The following is a 21,167-nucleotide window of genomic DNA, read 5'->3' on the forward strand; positions in this document are numbered from 1 at the left end:
GCCCCTAACGAGCCAATAATGAGAAACCTGCACCAACAAACACTCCAACTCTGTAAAACTAAAGCTGTTCGCTGACTGTCCGTCTGAGGGCGCCACTGCAACACTGCAGATGACGAGCAGTGAATTTTACAGGAGAAGAAGGAGGAGGAGGCGGAAGAGGAGGAGGTGTCAGAGGGTCCTGTTTCTGTCTGTTGGTGTCATCCTACAAGAATTTACAGGTAAGACCTGCCGAGCGAGAGAAACATGTGGTTCTATCTGTTTAACTACCAGCTGCCCCGCTCCTGTTTGATGCGACAGTAATATGTTCAAATGTGCTGAGACGTGCTGAGCTTGTTTTGCTAACTTACAACGTTAGCAGAAGGTCCACGAATGTTTGGCCTTATCTTGTGCTTAAACGCTCACACTCAAGACAGGGTTGAGACGTTTGAGTAACTGATATTGAAACTAGACAGGTGCTCCACTTTAAGAAACTCCTGTCTTTTAGGTAGAAAAAATAAATAATTAAATCAAGCTAATGCTGTTAGCCCCGGACTCTATGAATCCAAACTTCATTCAAATATTTTGATATTTTGTATCGACTGTTTAGATAGCCCCACATAGTTGTCCCATTTTGATATTTTTACAGTTTGAAACGATGTTTTGGAATCGTCCCTTCCATTCGGCATCCACCTGTTACTTAAACAGGTGTCCATTTGGATGTAATGTTAAGTTTGCACTTTGACCCACTGATTTCCGTGAATCGAAGAAGTCGTGTCCACTTCCTACAAACTAGGATTTTATTCAGCTTCATCCATTATTTTTACTGAAATGCTGTGAGAAAACCCTTTCTACTTGTGTAAAATGTTGCAGCAGCCATGCGTCTTTAGCAATATACAGTCAGATGATTTGTAAATGTTTTCTTCTTTATGGAACAGCTATACATCTTTACTACACATTATCTACTGTCAGAGCATGTTGCAGAATAGTTGTTGCTCTATATTCACTTGATTGTGTGGTTGGTCATTTATACTAGCAGATGTACCCTGAAGAGAATATGTCCAACTTAAATTGAATACAAAAAGCTGCAAACCAGTGTCTTACAGCAAACAAATCAAAACAAAGTCTAATCCACATTGGAGATGTACATTCAATAATTCAAAATTTAATTGACCCTGAGGGAAAATGTAAACATCTGCTGTATGCCACTGTGACTTGGAGGCACGTTCAATGTTGAGCCAGCAAGATCACCATATTGTATCTGTGTAAATCCTTACTAACCAAAGCTGAGCGAGCTTCTCATCCAACTCCTTCAGTACAAGTAAACAAAAATAACATGTTGTATCGCTATGTTTTTGTAAATAAAGGAGCATAGATTATGTTGTTAACAATATTGTAATATTCATTGGATGTATCACTGGAGAAGTTACAATGTTTCAGCATTTTACCTTCAATCCTCTTTAAGAGTGACAAGGTCACTGAGTCCTGGTTGATGCCTGGCTAAGCCTGAGCTCAGAGGAGATAAACAAGGGAGTGAGAGGCCAACTCCTATGTGTTGCTACTGCAGTACGTAGCACACTGAGTGTTAACTGGCTGGACAGACAGTTTCTCAGTCACTTCAAGCTTAAAGAGTAAACATATGGTCGTAATTAAGGCAGGCATTGTGGGAACATCAAAAGAGAAACTCCATCTGCTTATTTTCACATGCTGTCATTCCTGTCTGCTTGCCAGGATGGCACAGTGGGGTGCCATATTCTCAATAGTTGCTGCTCTTGGAGGAGCAGCGCTCTTAGCCTCTGTGCACAAGATTGATGAGGGACACACTGGAGTTTACTACAGGTGAGTCAGCAGCATGCATTGCTTTTTGTTTTGTGCCTGAGAAATTACACTGCTCTGTTGTAAAATTGAGACTATAAAGAGAAGAGCACCTGCTTTAGAAGTATTTGCCATAAACATCTTAACTATTCCACAGTGATGATGGTAATTATTTGGGTATTAAGAGGGCCAAAAAGGCCAGCTGTGTGGTGCTCTGTGCCACCACACCATCTTAGGTTCAGGGTGTTTAAATACTCATCACTTGCTTAGACATGCTGTAAATATCTGCGTTTTTATGGCAGGCGAGATAAAATCAGATTTCCATTGCTTCAGAAGCGGGGTTGTGCACAAATGATGAGTCACTAACTAAGACTGTGCTCTCCTGTGATTCATGGTGGTGTTGGCCAAGACTGAAATTGATCCTTTTACTGTAATTCCTCTGAGAAAATTCTTCTTTATCGACGAGATGATGATCAAGAATGTGTAATCTCTGAACTCGCCATCAGCAGCAGAGTGAGGGATGATAGAAGCACTGAGTTCTAACTGTGAGGGACAATTCCTCTTTGTCTCCCTCTTTAACTCCCTTTCTATTTGGGGTTTCTGTAAAATATATAACTGCTCTTACTACAAGTAATCACAGTAGAATATTGAATTACTAGCTAAAATTTTGTGAGAATTGCTCTGAACCCTTTCTTTATGTAACTTTGTGTCATGCAGGGGAGGGGCTCTCCTCACCACCACCAGCGGTCCTGGTTTCCACCTCATGCTTCCATTTATCACCACCTACAAGTCTGTTCAGGTGAGGTCACAAACCACTAGTACTCCCAGAACATTGTACAGCTTAAATCTACTCATTACACATTTTGTCTGTATAACACCATGAAGTTTAGCATAACAGATATTATTATTGGTAGCATGTCAGCTGTTATCTTAATAGAATGTGTTCAGCCCCTCCTGAGTTTTTTCTATGTGATCACATACTAAATTATCTAAAATTCAACATTAAACAAAAGCAACTTGAGTGAACAAACAATGCGAGGTTTGAAATATAACTGGATGTATTGAATCAGAAAGGTTATCTAATGCCTAAATTACCAATATGAAAAAGCAATGGCTGAACTTAATAGATAATTGCTCCACTATTGGCATTGAAATACTGGTGCACTCTTCCTTGTAGAAGTGTGATAGCGTGGCCATGTGGAAGGGTCTGCAAGCATGAACCCGCTACAGCATCTCAATGAAGATGAAGAGTGAACTTTGACTAGGTCACTCTGAAACTTGGCTCTTATTCTCTTTAAGCTAATCATAGTTGGGCTTCCTCCTGTTCTTTGGATCAGTCTTGTTTCATAACTCTGCTACACTGCAGCTTCAGCTCAGCCACTCTGATGAGCTGACATTCTCCCTCAGGATTTCCGATCAGAGAACAGAATTCCTTTAATTATGGAAGGCCACCCTCAAGCAGCAAAACATCCCCACAGCATTACTTTAGCACCTCCATGCTTTACTGTAGGTATAATCTTTTTTGTGCAAGTTTGTGCTTGGTTCTCACCAGATATAAACAGTTCAGCTTCCCACTCATCCATCCATAGAACGTTCTCTCAAAAGCTTTGAGGGTCAGTGGAGTGTGTGGTGACAAAATTCAGCCTTAATGTTCGTTCTGCCACTCTGCCATGATGCCAATCGTTCCCAGTGTCTTTGGACAGTATAGTCAAGAATACTGGTCTTTGCTGAGGTGAGAAGGGTCTGCAGATTCTTGGATGTTTTCTTTGAAACTTTGTGACTTCCTGGTTGAGTCGCTGTCATGCAGTTGGAGGAATTTTGAAAGCTTGGCCGCTTCTGGGAATGTTCACTGTTCTATGTCTTCTGCCTTTGTAGATGCTTTCTCTCGTTGTGCATCTGTGAAATCCCAGAGCCTCAGAAAAAGCTTTTAGCTCTTCCTGATTTTTTCTAATCACCTTGTTCCTCTTCTCTTCTGAAATTTCTTTTGCTTTTGGCATTGTGTGCAACTTCATGCTTATGAAAATGGTGTGTTTAAGAGATGATTTAACAAGGCTGGTAGTACACCTGGGTCTGTTTAGGACATCTGCAACCAGTTATCAAAACAGTTTGGTAGTGTTTTGGATTTATTAATTAAGGGGACAAATACTTTTATTAGATAGCCTTTTGATTCTATACATGCAGTTGTCATTTTAACACTTGTATTATGTTTTACTCAGGTTGTGCTTGTTTTATATTAGATTTGACACGGCTGAGTGTGAAATATCCCCACAAAATATAAATATTATGTTTTGTTGGGCGATGTAAGCTTTATCTGTTGTTCATGTGTAAATGTTTGCATTGTGTATCAGGCAGTATGTGTATTTAAACATGTATGTGCGCGTGCAAAATACCAGCTGCATAGGGTTATATAGGGATACATTGAATTCATTGTTCACATTCACAAAAGAAAAACAATCTGCAACAAAACAAGAAATGCCAACTAATATGTACCTCTGTACCATAAACCTTTTATTTTGTGAACGAAATAAACAATGTATTGATTTAAATGAGGTAAGATAGCCTCTCCCAGCTTTTACTTATTCAAGATTTAAAATATCCTCAAATGTGTGCTCCCACTTTTTTTTAGAACAGAACGACAAAGATAATAATTCCCTCAGCTGTAGCATACTGTATGGTTTCCATCAATAAACAGAATAAGCTAAGAAGCATAGTGAAGTTGTGAAAATGAAGTATTTTGCTCTAGGTGGTTGCTTAATAGTCACAGCTTGTTTCAGGTTAATGACACTTTATATGCATAAAGGAGTCCTGTTTCTAAAACTGATCGAAGCTGCTAGGTTGCCACGAAAGACTATTTTTCAATCTATTTTCCAATCTTTTCTGATTTTCCTAAAGAATCACTTTTCATCCACAACATCCAATCGATCATTCCATGTAAATAAATTTTATATGACTTTTTAGCATATATGTGTATTTAGCAGTTACAAGGACAAAAGATAACAAAAAGCTTTACTTACTAATGACCAGACAACGCTGTTCTGGCAGTGCTTCTTCCATAATATCATCCAGTTTTCTCTTAGGTCCTTATGCTTTGTGCCAGGCTGCTTTGATCTGAAATTTAAACTTTTCACAGTGTGAAAACCAGCTTTTTGCTTTCTGATAATTTAACGTAATCCTCAACTCCAGAAGCGTTTGGTCTTTGTAAATTTCTACACTGAACCGAATCGTTGCTGGTGCATCATGACACAGGAATTACTTTGTGACTTTGTTACAATGAATTGAAGCATTTTTGGAAAAATTAGACGACATTCTTTGGTTAAAATAATGAGGATGCATTTTCAGTGTTGATGTCACTCACTATGCCAACTGAAAGCAGCAGGAGGCTACTGGGGAGGCTGCAGCCTTCATCAGAAATGTTCCACACACGGATTGGGGTTGTTGGGAGAAATTAAAATATTATTCCAGATAGACTACCTGTCTCTGTTGTAGGGATCTGGATGTTCCTCAAATGCTGTCTGAAGAAAGAGGCCTATAAGATTTTAAAAAGGTGTGTTCTGGCACCAGACTTTAGAAACCTGATCTAGTCTACCAGTGCTCTGCTGCCCTAAGAAAGGAAATGAAAATGTTTTTCATCCATTACCTCACCTCCTAAACTTTAAGGCCAAACCTAAGATTCCAGTACAACAGAGGGTAAAATGTACAACGTTTGTTGTGTAATAATGTTGAGTTTGTGTTGTGACAGTGTCGCAGAGATTTGTTTCAGCTCTTTTACTGTTAAGATACAGTTTATAGTACTAAACAGCTCTTCTTCTTGCTTTGTTGATCCTCTGTGCACAGCTGAACACCAGCTTTCTTCAGTTTAACATACTGAATGCCCTGATTTCATATAGTGTTGATGGATTTACTTTCAGCCCACCAATGTGGGTGTTTTTGTAATGAACACATAAAAGACTTCCCATCATACAGAGTGTTAGAAAGCAATAAATGAAACTTGCAAATGTTTGCTTTTGACTCACAGACGACGCTGCAGACAGATGAGGTGAAGAATGTACCATGCGGCACAAGGTAAGTTTGCCGTTTTGATTGGCTTAAGTAGTATCAGATATGGTCTTGAGATTTGTTACGCTTAGCATTCATCATATACAACACACAGACCCCCACACAATACCTTTGGTGACATATTACGCCCACCACTGCAGGAGTCAGTGGTTCGTCTGCACATCTGAGTCACTGGCAGCATCCAGACTGTAGTCTCCTTCATTTCCCACTAGCGTCTGGGTAAAAGTGATTATTTTGTATTTTCTTTCTTTCAGTGGAGGAGTGATGATTTACTTTGACCGCATAGAAGTGGTGAACTACCTCGTTCCATCAGCAGGTAAACTCAGCTGGCCAAAAAGATCAAACAGTGTGTTTATCCTGAACTCCCCCTTCCATTTGTTTTGAATTCAACACGTGATGATAACTTCTTCAGCACTGACAGAAAAACATTATTAGATGAGGACAGACATTATTTTGCTGCTGCTTAACCAGCAACATGCTTTTCTTGACTTGACTGAGTACTTGTTTTCTCCTTTGCAGTGTATGATATAGTGAGGAACTTCACAGCAGACTACGACAAAGCTTTGATTTTCAACAAAGTTCACCACGAACTCAACCAGTTCTGCAGTGTTCACTCACTGCAGGAAGTCTACATCGGCTTGTTTGGTGAGTGTGCTGGGCTACAGACTTCGTGTAAACTGACTACTAATTTGAAATACCTCCTCTCAGCTGTACTTTAATAGTGCGTCTCCATGAACAGCATGTAGTCAGCCTACAGCTCAGGGTTCACTACACCTCGCATTTATAGCTCGTCTCATTAGGTTGTCAGTACCCTGTTACACACAACAGCTGTTGTGCATATGAGCACGGGGTTAGCTGTGTTTTCTTTTCACTTTTCGGAAAGTGAGCCCACAGTTGTGACTGTTACAATCTGTCTGGCTAAACACAGTCCCCAGAACGTAAACACATCCATGGGGTAATGTTGAGACACACACATATCTGTCATCATTAAAAGAAGGATAAACCGTAGGTAGGAGTGTATTTACAGTAAGCAAACTGAATATTCCTTCTGTCTACGATAGAATGAATTAGAGCCAATCACGCACTAATGCTAATGCTTCTGATCAATCAGCAACAAGTTCCACAATTGTTACCAGAATAAATACTGAAGCAACAGAAACTGCTTTCATGCATTTACTATCATTAGTCTTAAACAAAAACAGATCAATCACCAAATCAGATTTGGAGCAATTATTGACAGATATCATTAAGCTGAGATAACTTGACTGTATAGTGATTGTCACTGACAGTATTGTTTTCAGCTCTGAATGTCAGATATATGAACTAGATTTAATGTTTTGTGTGACTCCGACAACATGCACGTCATTCCTTGTTACATTGTTGCAGTGTCCAGAAAAAGTATTCGCCTGCCTTGGAAGTTTTTCCTTTTTATAGCTTTTCAACATTGAATCATGGTCTACTTAATTTAGATTTTTTTGAAAAAAAAATGACAAGTCAAAATGAATACATATTTTTACAAAGTAATGTCAAAAATGTCAACTATATAATGTAAAGCAAAGTTGCATAAATATTCACCCTCTTTAAGGTGACTAGCCTGTTTAAACACAGGCCATTTGGTGGTAGAAATCACACAGTTAAGTGGAGATCATTTGAGTGAAGTGAGTGTCTCAGTGATTGCAGTATAAAGACACCTGTATCCGGAAGATCTGATCACTGGTGAATCAGCACTAAGAACACCCAAAGCAACTCTGTGAAAAGGTAGTTGAAAGCTTCAGTAGCTGAGAAGGAAAAGACTTTGCATACAGCAACTAATGTCCTTCTTTTATAGTCTAAGCTTTATGGGAGAGTAGCAAAAAGAAACTGCTGAAACAAGTTTATATTAAATCTGGGGTAAAGTTTACCAGAAGGCACATGGGAGACTCTGAAGTCAACTATTAGAAGGTTCTTAGGTCTGATGAGACCAAAAATTTAGCTTTTTGGCCATCCTGATGCTGTTTTTGGCACACAACAAAGCAGATTTGCAAACAAGAAGGGTGTAAAATTGCGGTGTCCAGATGTGCAAGGCTGACTGAGACTATCCACGCAAGCTCAATGCTGGAAATGCAGCCAAAGGAGCATCTACTAAATATTGACTTGAATGGGATAAATACTTACGCAATCACTTATTTTATGTTTTTTGTTTTTAAATGACATTCCTTTATAAAACCACTTTTTACTTTAAATTAAATGAAATTCACCATGATTCAATGCTGAAAAGCAATCAAATGAATCCCTTTCATAGACAGTGTAAATGTATTGATAGCACACACATTTCATGAATCAAGAAGCTGTTCAGGGTTTGTTCAACCCAAATACAATTTTTTGTCATTTCCAGATTGTATCTAATTAATCTAATGTTGTATCTACAAACAGCAAGAAACTAGCAGGGCGGCATAGAGGACAACACAGAGAACAGCATTTCTTCTACATATTCTAAAATAAATTGTCCACAGGCTCTTTAGAGGGAGGCTTTTGTGTGGCAAAGCTGGAACATTACCAGACCATTGCTTTACCAGCGTAGCTAAGACCAATGTTGAAGCTAGTACCTAAATTGTACACTACTGTTCCAAAGTTTGGGGTCACCCAGGCAATTTCATGTTTTCCATGAAAACTCACACTTATATTCATGTGCTAACATAACTGCACAAGGGTTTTCTAATCATCAATTAGCCTTTCAATACCATTAGCTAAACAATGTAGCATTAGAACACAGGAGTGATGGTTGCTGGAAATGTTCCTCTGTACCCCTATGGAGATATTTCATTAAAAATCAGCCCTTTCCAGCTAGAATAGTCATTTACCACATTATCACTGTCTAGACTGTATTTCTGATTAATTTAATGGTATTTTCATTGAAAAAAATGCTTTTTTTTCAAAATGAGTACATTTCTAAGTGACCAGAAACTTTTGAATGGTAGTGTATATCTTTACCTGGTTGTGTGGTGTGGGGACAAAGAGCAGATAACAAAAACCTTTGTACAACCCTGGGAGGATATTAGAAATGTTCCTCCTTGCCCACTGGAATGATTAATAACTGAATATCCAGGAAAAACCTGCACATACAGCAAGTGAGCAGATAGGAAGTAATATAAATCCTAAATTACTTTCTCTCATGGACACTGTACATTGAATACACTGTCTAATAAATTATGAAATAAGACAATATATTAAATGATTCAGTGTGAAAAGTGGGAGCAGTTGAAATCAGCAATGAAATCTGAAAAGAACTTATTTCACTTTGAGAGAGCTTGAAATCAAAGAGACTTTTTTCTACTCTTCAGCTCACTCATCTTTATTTGAATTTTCCCCAAACAGACCAAATCGATGAAAACCTGAAGTTGACGCTACAAGAGGATCTAACAGCCATGGCACCTGGACTTATCATCCAGGTACAGTAAGACTGTCGGAGAGGCTGCAGACAAGATGAAGTGAGGTCACATCTAGCATCTGCATTTGGCTGAAACAAGAGCAAGCGAGGTTATGCTGTTAAGATCATGTAGTTAAAGGAAAGTACCTACAATGTAAAGAAGGACTGACCTTTGATCCCTTGGCTATGTTAAATTAGCTGTTGTTGATGTTCTACCCTCATCAAGAAAACATCAAAAAGTATATAAAATAATTTGTTTAATCTGTGCAGAAAGTATAGTGTAGTTATGTGTAGGCTGGTGCAGTGTCTCATTGTCTTCATGACGCTGCCAGAGGATCAGAAAAGCCTCCAGGAAATACTCGGTAATTTGTTGGACCCTAGTTTTGGTCTTTGTACTAAGCTAAGCCAACAGATGTGAGAGTGGTATCTATCTTCTCATTTAACTCTTGCCAAGAAAGTAAAGGCGTGTTTTTGTCAAAATGTCAAACTATCCTTTTAATGAGTCCTACAAAGATGATACAACATTTCTGTGGGATGAAACAAGAGGCAGCAGAGTTCCACATTAACTTTTCGCATTGGTTGTAGTGATGCACCTAACATTTTCACAAGCCCATAATTTATGTGCATGCAGCATTTTTCACCACAGCAAATTAACTTTTTCGTCAGTTGCTGCATTAGTAAATTTTAAACATTTTATGTAAATGATTCCAGAGAGAAATTACGATACAGATACATTTTTTGTACATTTAACCTGTTTATTTTCATCAGAATGATCTGAGACTTAAAGGTAGTAAAAGGTTGCTCCTCTTGGGCTATATTATGACTATTGTTCATTTGTTATTATCATTTCGTACTCTTTACTGCTTTGGTTTGTTGCTGCCTGGCACTGAAACTCTGCAGGGAGGGAGACTGCTCTGCTGGCCACACACTTGACACAGCAGCATTAGGTTCTTGGAGATGTTGTGCTCCTTTGCTGTTTTATCATGTCTCAGTTCTTCCCACAGGCTGTGAATTAACTTGTGGTGATATGTGGCTCAGCAGCAGCAGTTTAAATTGGGACATAAGATGTTTAAATGTCAAATTTACCTCAGTTTCCAAACGGGCGTGCTACTGTCACCAATGTAAATAATAAAGTTATTATATATGTTATAAAGACAGCTTTTCAGTCAGATCTGTGACCAGAATGGTTGCACACTGAAGCTGGATAGTTATACATTTAAAAAAAAAACACAACACAGCCACATTTTTGAAAATGTACACTACTGTTCAAAAGTTTGGGGTCACTTAGAAATGTCCTTATTTTGGAAAAAAAAAAAAAAAAACTTTTTTCAATGAAATAACATTACGTTAATCAGAAATACAGTCTACACATTGTTAATATGGTAAATGACTGTTGTAGCTGGAAACGGCTGATTTTTAATGGAATATCTACATAGTAGTACAGAGGAACATTTCCAGCAACCATCACTCCTGTGTTCTAATGCTACATTGTGTTAGCTGATGGTGTTGAAAGGCTAACTGATGATTAGAAAACCATTGTGCAATTATGTTAGCACATGAATAAAAGTATTGAGTTTTCATGGAAAACATGAAATTGTCTGGGTGACCCCAAACTTTTGAATGGTAGTGTAGGTAAGCACAAACTGAAGGAGGAGACGAGGCAGCTTGCAACATTTCATAGAGTTACTCCAGCTAACCATGGATAGATATTATCTCACCATGAAAATCAAAGGATGGAACTTTCTCCTTCAAGGTAACTGACTGAGACCTTTTGTGATAAAATCCATTCCTTAAAACAACAAAAGACATTGTTTCTTCGGGAAATCTAAATATTGCGTAACATTATGAGTGGTTCCTGAGTGTTGTTCCTCTGTTGAATTCACCCCCTCTCCCCACCCACAGAGATACGCTCATTTCATTCCTGAGAATTAAATGCTTCACTGGGCTCTAATACTCTAGGCTTGTGCTTCCTGTAAATGTCCACAAACGGTTGAAATAACAATTACAGCTCTTTCGATTAACCAGTGGTCTGTCAGTACAGAGGGTCTTTAAAGGGACAGTGTTTTTCTCTGGGCTTCTGTCCAACTGCCCGTTTCCTTTAACAGCCCCCCCCCCAGGTGGTGAAAACCTCTTTTTATAGTCGTGTTTCTCGGTTCACTGCTGTTGAATTCTGAATGTTTCTTTCCCTGTGTCACTGTTCCACAGGCGGTCCGTGTCACAAAACCCAACATCCCAGAGAGCATTCGGAGGAACTACGAGCTCATGTAAGTTCTCTTTTTTTCCATGCCGAACAAGGAATGTTCCCTGTCCTCCAAAGTCTTTATTGTGGATTTACTTTCCCTCCCAAATGAATAGACTTGATGTGCTTCCAACTCCCCCAGCCAAGTTCTGTCAAGAATGAAACTGCTCTTTCATGTCAGTCTGTGAGCGTCTAAGTCGGACTCCATGCATGTGCTTAGTCACAGCCACTGTCATAAGAAAACTTAATAGATTTACAGTTAGTTGCAGTCAGACTGAGAGAAGCTGCAGCAGTGGAAGTGGATGTTTTCAAGTCAGGCACATACATTGTCAAGCAACTAACAGAATTTTGATCTTCCTAAATACCACATATGTTTATCAACTGGTGTCTCTTACCCACAAGTGTATTTGTTTCATGGTGAAACAGAAGGCATAAATACTTCTTGTGATGTCCCAGGTCAACAATAAAAAGAGACGAGAGACTACTATGCATACTGACATCACAGTAAGCCATGTAAAAATAAATACCTAAAATTCTTCACAGCAGAAACATAATCATGCGTAAACCTGCAGTTGACTGCTCACTAAGCCCCAGTTTCCCACAGTTAGAAGCTACAAAAGCTGTCTGAATTCTCAATTAAAATTCTAAGCAATTTTGCAATGCAGTAAGTGGTGTCTCGAAAGGATGAATAGAAAGTCTGTGTTGATTGCAACTCCCAAAGTATCCTTCATGGATGTGTTATGAGCCACTCAAGGTACTTTAGGCATTTTAAAAGGAAACTGTATGACTGTTGACAGGACACCCCTGAATGCAAATAAGGTCATTTTTCATTCTTGAAACCCCAGTGATCTTTTATTGCATGGAGGTTTTATGTTTGCAAAACTTTCCAGACTCTAGAAAAATGAGTTTCATTTTTGTGGCATCATCATGATGTCAAAATCTATGTGTGCTGTGCAGTGAGCCTCACAATATGGAAGAAAACACAGACGCTAGGAGTCTTCTTTTTTATTATTTTTCATTATTAGGAAAATATATACATGACAAGCTGCAGAAAAATAAATATAACATCAAAAGCTCAAACTGGGGATTGCTCATGTTGAGGAAGCAGGAAAAGTCACTGTCAATATACACTACTGTTCAAAAGTTTGAGGTCACTTAGAAATGGTTAGGTTCTTGGAGATGTTGTGCTCCTTTGCTGTTTTATCATGTGTCAGTTCTTCCCACAGGCTGTGAATTAACTTGTGGTGATATGTGTGGTAATGGGGACATAAGATGTTGCCAAACAGACGTGCTACTGTCACCAATGTAAATAATAAAGCTACTATATATTTGTTATAAAGACAGTTTTTTCAGTCAGATCTATGACCAGAATGGCTGCACACTGAAGCTGGGTAGTTATACTTTTTTTTTTTTTTTTTAAAAGCACAACACAGCCACATTTTTGAAAATGTACACTATCATTCAAAAGTTTGGGGTCACTTAGAAATGTCCTTGTTTTTGGAAGAAAAATCATTTTTTTTCAATGAAGATATCATTAAATTAATTATCAGATATCCAGTCTAGACATTGTTAATGTGGTAAATGACTATTCTAGCTGGAAACGGTTGATTTTTAATGAGATATCTACATAGAGGTACAGAGGAACATTTCCAGCAGCCATCACTTCGGCTCCTTCACAACACGCTAAACAGGACAAGGGTTGCAAAAGACGCATTAAATGGAGTTTGGTATTTGGTCGTCATCCTATCAAAATTTCTAGAAGATGTCCACAGTGAATAACGGACTCCTACAGACTACTTTGATGCACACAGATTGTTACAACTCCTCAGTATTTAGTGATTTCTACAGATCAGACCATTGCTACAGCGCACATCCTCTGACTTTGTCTGTGTCATGCTGCCAAAGGCGCAAAGGCAATTTCATGTACATATCCTGTAAAGGTTCTTAAAGGACATACATGAAATTATTACATAAAATATTTGAAAATAGTTTTATAAAAGTCTGATGGGTCATACTTAATTAAATCATTCAAATGTGAAAAAGTTCCCTCCTGACCTCCTCAGAATTTAGCAGATTTTTGTGTGCAGTAACTTAAAGCAGTATATTTGAAGAAGCCATGTGAAAGTTACAGGTCCTCAAAAGACATGAATGGATGGAATAAAATTTCACACTTTTGAATTTGCATGACCTTTTCCAGCATTTTTCAGCCTTCATCATTCCATATGTAAGAATACATCATGAAACATAAACTTTGAGTGAAAAGCACCAATGAGCTCATTTCTAAACTCCAACCAGATTCATTTTACTTCCACTCCAGGTGTTACAATCTAAAGCTGAAATCTTGTTTTTGGTCAGCACAATTTTATCCAGAGCCAACTTCGAGCGTAAGTATCATGGGATATATCATAGTTTTGATGGTCAAAACCACAAGTGTGAGTTTTCCTGGAAAACATGAAATTGCCTGGGTGACCCCAAATTTTTGAACGGTATTGTATAAATAATTGCAACAGGTCTGGGCAGCATGTTTTTCCCTCCTTTTCTTTTAAATGATTGCATATATATTTACGTCTTTTTTCCTTGTGGTTTTTATAATTTCTTGTGGTTTTTTTCCCAGCATTTTTTGTATAAGTTTTATTTATGTTGATTTTGCTATCATTCCTGTGGGTTGTGGTAACATTTACCCTACAGTTTATCTGCAGAGCTGTGAGGAGGCAGTGATATGCTGTGTAGACATCCAGTACAAGCAGTCACAGGTTATTACCATTTCATGATGTGGACTTTTTTGGGGAGGGGGAGGTTTCTCTAACCTCCAGCATTAACTTTCTCAGAGCAACATTATGACTCTGCTTTGATCTCCAGTCTTTACTGTAGTGGGCACATAGACTTTCGATGAGTATACTTTTGGTTTCACTTTCCTGTCTCTGGTTCAGAACATGTTGATACTCAGTATTGTTTTACAGCCTGTGTGGCCATCTGGGTGTTGGTGTTGCCTCCCTGCACTGGAAAGTAATGTCAACAAGGCATGTTTTAAAATGAACAGTTACAAAATAAGGTCCAGGCTATGAAAATAAGCTCCAGGTTGTCAGGAGGAAATCATTTTTTCCCTTTAAGCAGCAGTTTTAATTTAGAGGAATCAGCAGGGAGATATAAAAGCATTACAAACTGATTGGTATGTTTTGTTTATTAATTGGATTACTTCCACTGAGGCTGATGGCAAAATCCAAGATTTGGAACAGATATTGAGCATTTTGGGTCACGTTCCCATGATGACTTAGGGTTCAGATGCTGGACTGGGACTTTGGAGCTGCAGCAGGCCCAGTCCCAATGCTGCCTTTACACTCAGACATACAGTTCCAAAATGTTCGCCTCACTGTTAAATCAGCCATTGGTTGACCGCTCATGCCTTCTCTGTAAATCATACTTTCCGTAAGTCAGGTTAAAAAAAGCTGAGTTTCTTAGCAGGGGAGTGCCTACAGTTCTACACTGATGTTAAAATCAGAAACAGAAAAAGAAATGTGCTGCCAAGACTAGGTTTGTATGCATACAGCAGCAAACACCACATCTTGTTCTTCATTATATGTAAAAATGTGCATAAATATTTGCAGGGAGAGCGAGAAGACAAAGCTGCTGATCTCTCAACAGACACAGAAGGTTGTAGAAAAGGAGGCAGAGACAGAAAGGATTAAAGCTGTGATAGGTGAGTGAAAATAAAACAATCTTGTTACATGATTGCACTCTAAGCCTGAAACTGAAACCGCTTCCTTGCTTTGTAGAGGCGGAGAAGGTAGCACAAGTGGCAGAAATCAAGTTTGGACAGAAAGTCATGGAGAAGGAAACGGAAAAAAAGATCTCTGAAATTGAAGGTTTGTATCTAATGGTGGAGATGTAAAACACTGTCCTCAGGAAAATCTAGCAAAAAAAATTGTTCATTCATTGTGTTTTTAATTTGATTATGTCATAGATGCTAACATAATAAGGAAACTCATATAACAGTGGACTTTATTTCACTGTAATTCTTTAATGTTAATGCAGCCACAGTTGTCAGATGATGCAAAGTAGAATGAACTGAAAACAGTCAAAAAAAATATATAAGTACCTATAAGTATTTGAGTAAATTTATTTAGTGATTTTCCACTGTTGTTTGTATCACTGAAAGTCTCGCTCTTCAACTCAGAGTCAGATGAAGATTGAAGCATAATGAAAGTTTTTCTCCACTATGGGTGTCTTCAAAAGCTGATATTAGTCATGTCTTTGCAGGAAAGGTATTGAATATCATATAAAAATATGAATAAAAGATATACTAGTTCTACAGTTCCGCCTGCTGACTCACTGATAAGAAGAGCAGGGTGATGACCCTGCCATCAGTGATGTTATCAGTTCCACCTGTTTTTTCCACCATGACTATCTACTGGGTGTGATTCCTTTGAACAAAAAGCCAAACAGCACTTCAACAAAGATGTGAAGCAGGGCATCGGAGGTCACTGTAATTATAAAGAAAAGTTGTTTTCATGAGTACAGAAAGAGTTCTAAGAGCATTCATGTTGGATTGCTTTACTGTTGGACTGTGGGAACTTGCTGTTTTGGTCAAACCCCTATTTGTCCATCTCAGTATTCATGCCAGCTTCCTGCTGTCTGACCGGTAAAGCAGATTGCACTTTTGTTAACCCTCCATCCCCTGTTGACTCTTGACAGTGTCTGTTTGTGATTGATAGACAGTGCTTTCCTGGCCCGGCAGAGAGCCAAGGCAGATGCTGAGTTCTATACAGCACAGAGAACTGCTGAGGCCAATAAGGTAAAGAGACGACACACACACTTGTCCCACTTAACCCTCTGATGCACAACATGGGTCAAAAGTGACCCATATCCAATGGAAAATGGGTATCTCTTGACCCACGCTGCGCATCAAAGGGTTTATGACTGGAGAGACCATTCTGCTCATTATAACCTGTTTTCTGTTGCTCCTCTTCCAGTTGAAGTTAACTCCAGAGTATCTGCAGCTAATGAAGTACAAGGCCGTCGCAGCCAACAGCAAAATCTATTTTGGGAATGACATACCCAACATGTTTGTGGACTCTGGCTCAGCAGGGAGCTCTATCAAGGCCTCTGCAGCCATGGACATTGTTGGTGAGCAGATCCTTGATCTGGATTAGCAGCGAAAGTAGTGGGACCCACAGGAGCACCCAGTGGTGGAGGACGACCTGCTGCAGGGCAATAGCCTGGTACACCAGCGAGCTGGCTGGTGGGCTGGCAGGTTCTCCCAGTGGCCCAGAGAATCTCTGCTGACCTGGGTCTTTATTTCTCAAACACCTCAGAATCACTGCTCGAAGCCACACTGGAAGACCAACTTGAAAAATGTTTCAGCCTCAGAGCAGAGGCTTCCTCTGCTTTTACTTTGTCCTGAGAGAGAATGACATCGTATCGACACCAAACTGTAAATTAGAAGAAAATAGCATCACCTGTGGGTGTATGAAAAGCTCCTTAAACTGACAGTTAGCCACAATAGTAATTTAAACCTGGCCTTGCTGTTACTCGGTTTTTATAGGCTGTGCATCCAGTACATTTAGCCATAGCAGCAAGGATCATAAATCCATAAATACTTACATGTCAATACTGCATTATCCATGGATGTGAAACATGTCCTCATCAAGCATTTAAAGAAACAATAAAAATGTCAATGAATATTACTGAAAATTCTCAAATAGGCTTATAGGTGCAATGAATTGCGTTACCAACGACAAAAATCGTGATTATTCCAGTTACGTTGTCCTTGTTTCATTAACTGACCGTTCACTAAGTGCTATCTCTGCAACAGTTTTCAGTTCAGTCATGCCACATATTCAGTTGACAGTGATACCAATGACTGATTTAAGACCTGAAATTTGTTGTAATTTTCTAAGCAATGGGTCAGAGGTGGACAACACAAATGATTTTGGCTAGCTAAAATGACTACTTTCATTATCAGCACGGTAGCTAGCAGATTAAGCTAACGTTAGTTCTGTGAGTTGGTCAAAAATGCTGCCCCAGCTTACTTTTTAGTGTTTCCACTTGATTCCTTTAAAACCAAGAATCTTGTAAAATGGTGCATCAGTATTTACTTGATGTCCACTTCCATGATACTGAGTTAAGAACTGAAGCCAAAGCTGTTAATCCCAGCAAGCATTTGACGTCTTACAAGTTAATGATTCAGAAAGATTTCAGGAAGAAAGAGGCAGTATTGATTTTATATTACAGTGTGGAGGCAGTCCAAGTACTACTAGTATGATGCCTACAAATGTAATATTTGATTATTTTTATGCCCAGTATAAGGTGTAAGTTTCTCAGCTAAAGAACTTGTTCATATTTCCTAGTTGAATGCTTCGTATATAATGTTAGAAGACAGTAATCTGAAAGAGAACTATTCACTGTGTCTGACAAACTAACTGTAACAAGTTTGACGGGGGTAGCTGATATTTCTCCAAATCCAATATTTGTACTGTAAACCAAGAAAGAAAGCACACATGCTAGTAGTAAGCAGAGGGTGGGTTGTTTTTTGCTTGTTTTTAAAGAATGTCTTTTCATGCAAAGTATCAGGTTATTGCAATACTTGCTGTTCTGCAAATGTGTCTGCTGGGGTCTGAAATTTCATGATCAGTCGGTCTGCACCCTCTAATTTATTGTGATCCGTGCACAGTCATTGCATGTGTAGTAGTAGTGATCTACTGTTCATCTGTGAAATCTGTCCTCTAAGTGGACAACTAAATAGTTTAATAAGAACAACTCTTCGTCCATTTACATGTCCATAATCCCTTTTTATGCTTTATGTAGCCCCATGCACCCACTTCAGGGCAATAGCTGTTCAGTGGACGGTTTTAGTGGTCAAATGAAATAACTTTACAAAAAAAAAATCAGTCACTAGACCTTTGAAACAAGTATATATCTATGAAGAAGCTATCTTGTTATTTTCACTTTCTGTATGACCACAAGGACCAAGCAGGGCAGCTATTCAGATGGTAAAAAATGTTGGTTGTCATTTTCCTGAAAGAAACACCTAATGTCACTCTGGGGATAGTGGGCTGGCTGTGATTTCCCTCTGACCTGCTTGAAAAATATGGGCCCTGACCACAAATGTAGACAAAACACAGGGATCATGAATGTACTGTGGTAGCTGCTGAGACTCATATAACTTCACTGCTTTTGTATGGTTTGTAAAGCCTCTTTGGAGCAGAGGGGTTCTACTGATTTTTCACTGAATTTGTGCAGCTTTACAAAGCTGTACAACATTTCTTCTGTCTATGTGTGTATCTGTCACCCTGTATATTTGGTTAGAGACTGTTTAGGTGTTAGTGTCTGTTTTCATTAGTTTCTTTTTCAAGGCAGTGCTCATTTTAAACAGGTTAGATTGGATTGCAACACACAAAAATAGCTTTTGTATGGTTTTTCCTAACCGCATTACAGACATGTGACATCAGGGTCAATTCATTAAACATTAGTCATTTCCTCCCTCCTGATTCTTCACAATCACCTGATTTTTTTTTTCACTATAGCTTAAGTATATTAAATGAAGTCAGACAAATTTACCTTTATAGTTAATGTTTCCTGAGTCACAGGGCCTATATTAGTTGTGGTGTTGTGACACACACGGAGTGATGGCTGGAGGAAGAGCCTGATACCAAGTATCGGCAAAAAGGACACTTTTGATATGCTATCATTTGTTTTGACCATTAAAACTATTTTATATCCCATGATACTGATGCTCGAAGTCGGCTCTGGATAAAATTGTGCTGACCAAAAACGAGATTTCAGCTTTAGATTGTAACACCTGGAGTGGATGTAAAATGAATCTGGTTGGAGTTTAGAAATGAGCTCATTGGTGCTTTTCACTCAAAGTTTATGTTTCATGATGTATTCTTACATATGGAATGATGAAGGCTGAAAAATGCTGGAAAAGGTCATGCAAATTCAAAAGTGTGAAATTTTAATCCATCCATTCATGTATTTTGAGGACCTGTAACTTTCACATGGCTTCTTCAAATATACTGCTTTAACTTACTGCACACAAAAATCTGCTAAATTCTGAGGAGGTCAGGAGGGAACTTTTTCACATTTGAATGATTTAATTAAGTATGACCCATCAGCTTTTATAAGACTTATTTTCAAATATTTTATGTAATAATTTCATGTATGTCCTTTAAGAACCTTTACAGGATATGTACATTAAATTGCCTTTGCGCCTTTGGCAGCATGACACAGACAAAGTCAGAGGATGTGCGCTGTAGCAATGGTCTGATCTGTAGAAATCACTAAATACTGAGGAGTTGTAACAATCTGCGTACATCAAAGTAGACTGTAGGAGTCCGTTATTCACTGTGGATATCTTCTAGAAATTTTGACAGGATGACGACCAAATACCAAACTCCATTTAATGCATCTTTTGCAACCCTTGTCCTGTTTAGCGTGTTGTCAAGCATTTGTAATATTTAGAGTGGCATTACATCAGCAGCTATTGATAAAAGCTGCCTATGTGTGAGTTAATGACCAAATGGACCAATTGATGTGTTTTCCAATCCATTTTTAATTTTGTAGCTCAAGGCGAAGACGGTAGTTTAATATGGAACATGTTTAGGCATTGGTTCTGGGAACTTGGTATGCTTTTTTCTCTTAAACAAACACATCGCTACTGTGAGGAAGTGTTGCTTAAGTACAGAGATCCAATGACTCTTTCACTAATAATGTCTTAGAAAGTTATTATTTCACCTGTTACCTGCAGCACTCTCTCAAAGTGGACCAGTTTGCTCTCTGAGTGGCCTCCAGATGTCAATATTTTCATTCCAATTTATCAGATTAATTTAGACTGACAGTGACTTAACAGGCAGGTGTTTTTGCACTGATTTCAATTGTGAATGTACAATCAAGTTATTGTCTTTTGACAATAAAAGTATTGTGTTTTATTCTTTGAAAAATCAATGACATTGTGAAGGTCTTTTTTTAAGTGTGATGTAAAATATGTTTCCACGATTCAGTGAAAGATTATAAATGTATGTACAGACATAATAAATTCCATATATCTAAACTACTGTTATAACTGCACATTAGATTTTATTACTTGGAGAAACAATAATAAACATTTCTTGACAGTTTCTTATCACAAATCAATTTAGTAGTTTTTTTTAATATAATTGCTTTTCTTCTCCCACGTATTGATCATAACTAAAGGGGGAAAAGGCTCAGAGATGTTTTATTTGGTTCATTGTGTCACATTAAGTTCAACAGAACCTTCCAGAAAGTAACAATTTACAGGAAGAGGCAAAAGTATTTTCAAAGGAGTCAGCAGGAACAACTCAGGAGTGACCTCAGTGATTATATCAGTTCATCTACGTCATTTAGTAACAAATGATGACTTTCTTGGGAACTGACGGAGAAATACCATGCAAACAAATGTTTGCGTAGTGATTACATATCTAGGAATCAGCACACCGACCACTTTCTTAATGAGTCATTCCAGATTAACTTACTGCCTGTTGAGAGGCACAGAACTCCTGGTGGAAAAACTATTCCCATCCTTTACAGTTAAAGGATGGGAATAGTTCTTAAGCATAATAGAGTAGTTTAACAATACTCTATTACAGGTAAAGACCCTGCATGAAAACCCCTGCTTAGGTAAATGTACATTATTAACAGCTATATGTAGTTAAAGTA

General features: G+C 38.4%; 1 protein-coding gene across 1 annotated transcript; it reads left to right on the top strand.

Annotated features, from left to right (window-relative positions):
- The first annotated feature begins 98 nt into the window (after nt 1-98).
- erlin2 (ER lipid raft associated 2) lies at nt 99-20,435 on the top strand. The gene is made up of 12 exons (XM_023298472.3): nt 99-218; nt 1,708-1,815; nt 2,509-2,590; nt 5,807-5,853; nt 6,102-6,163; nt 6,367-6,492; nt 9,202-9,275; nt 11,459-11,517; nt 15,098-15,189; nt 15,266-15,355; nt 16,205-16,284; nt 16,463-20,435. Exons 2-12 carry the CDS (start codon nt 1,709-1,711, stop codon nt 16,640-16,642), a joined length of 999 nt encoding a protein of 332 aa, XP_023154240.1. The 5' UTR covers nt 99-218; nt 1,708; the 3' UTR covers nt 16,643-20,435.
- Nucleotides 20,436-21,167: the final 732 nt, after the last annotated feature.

The sequence above is a fragment of the Amphiprion ocellaris genome, chromosome 6, assembly GCF_022539595.1.
Source record: "Amphiprion ocellaris isolate individual 3 ecotype Okinawa chromosome 6, ASM2253959v1, whole genome shotgun sequence".
Lineage (NCBI taxonomy): Eukaryota > Metazoa > Chordata > Actinopteri > Pomacentridae > Amphiprion > Amphiprion ocellaris.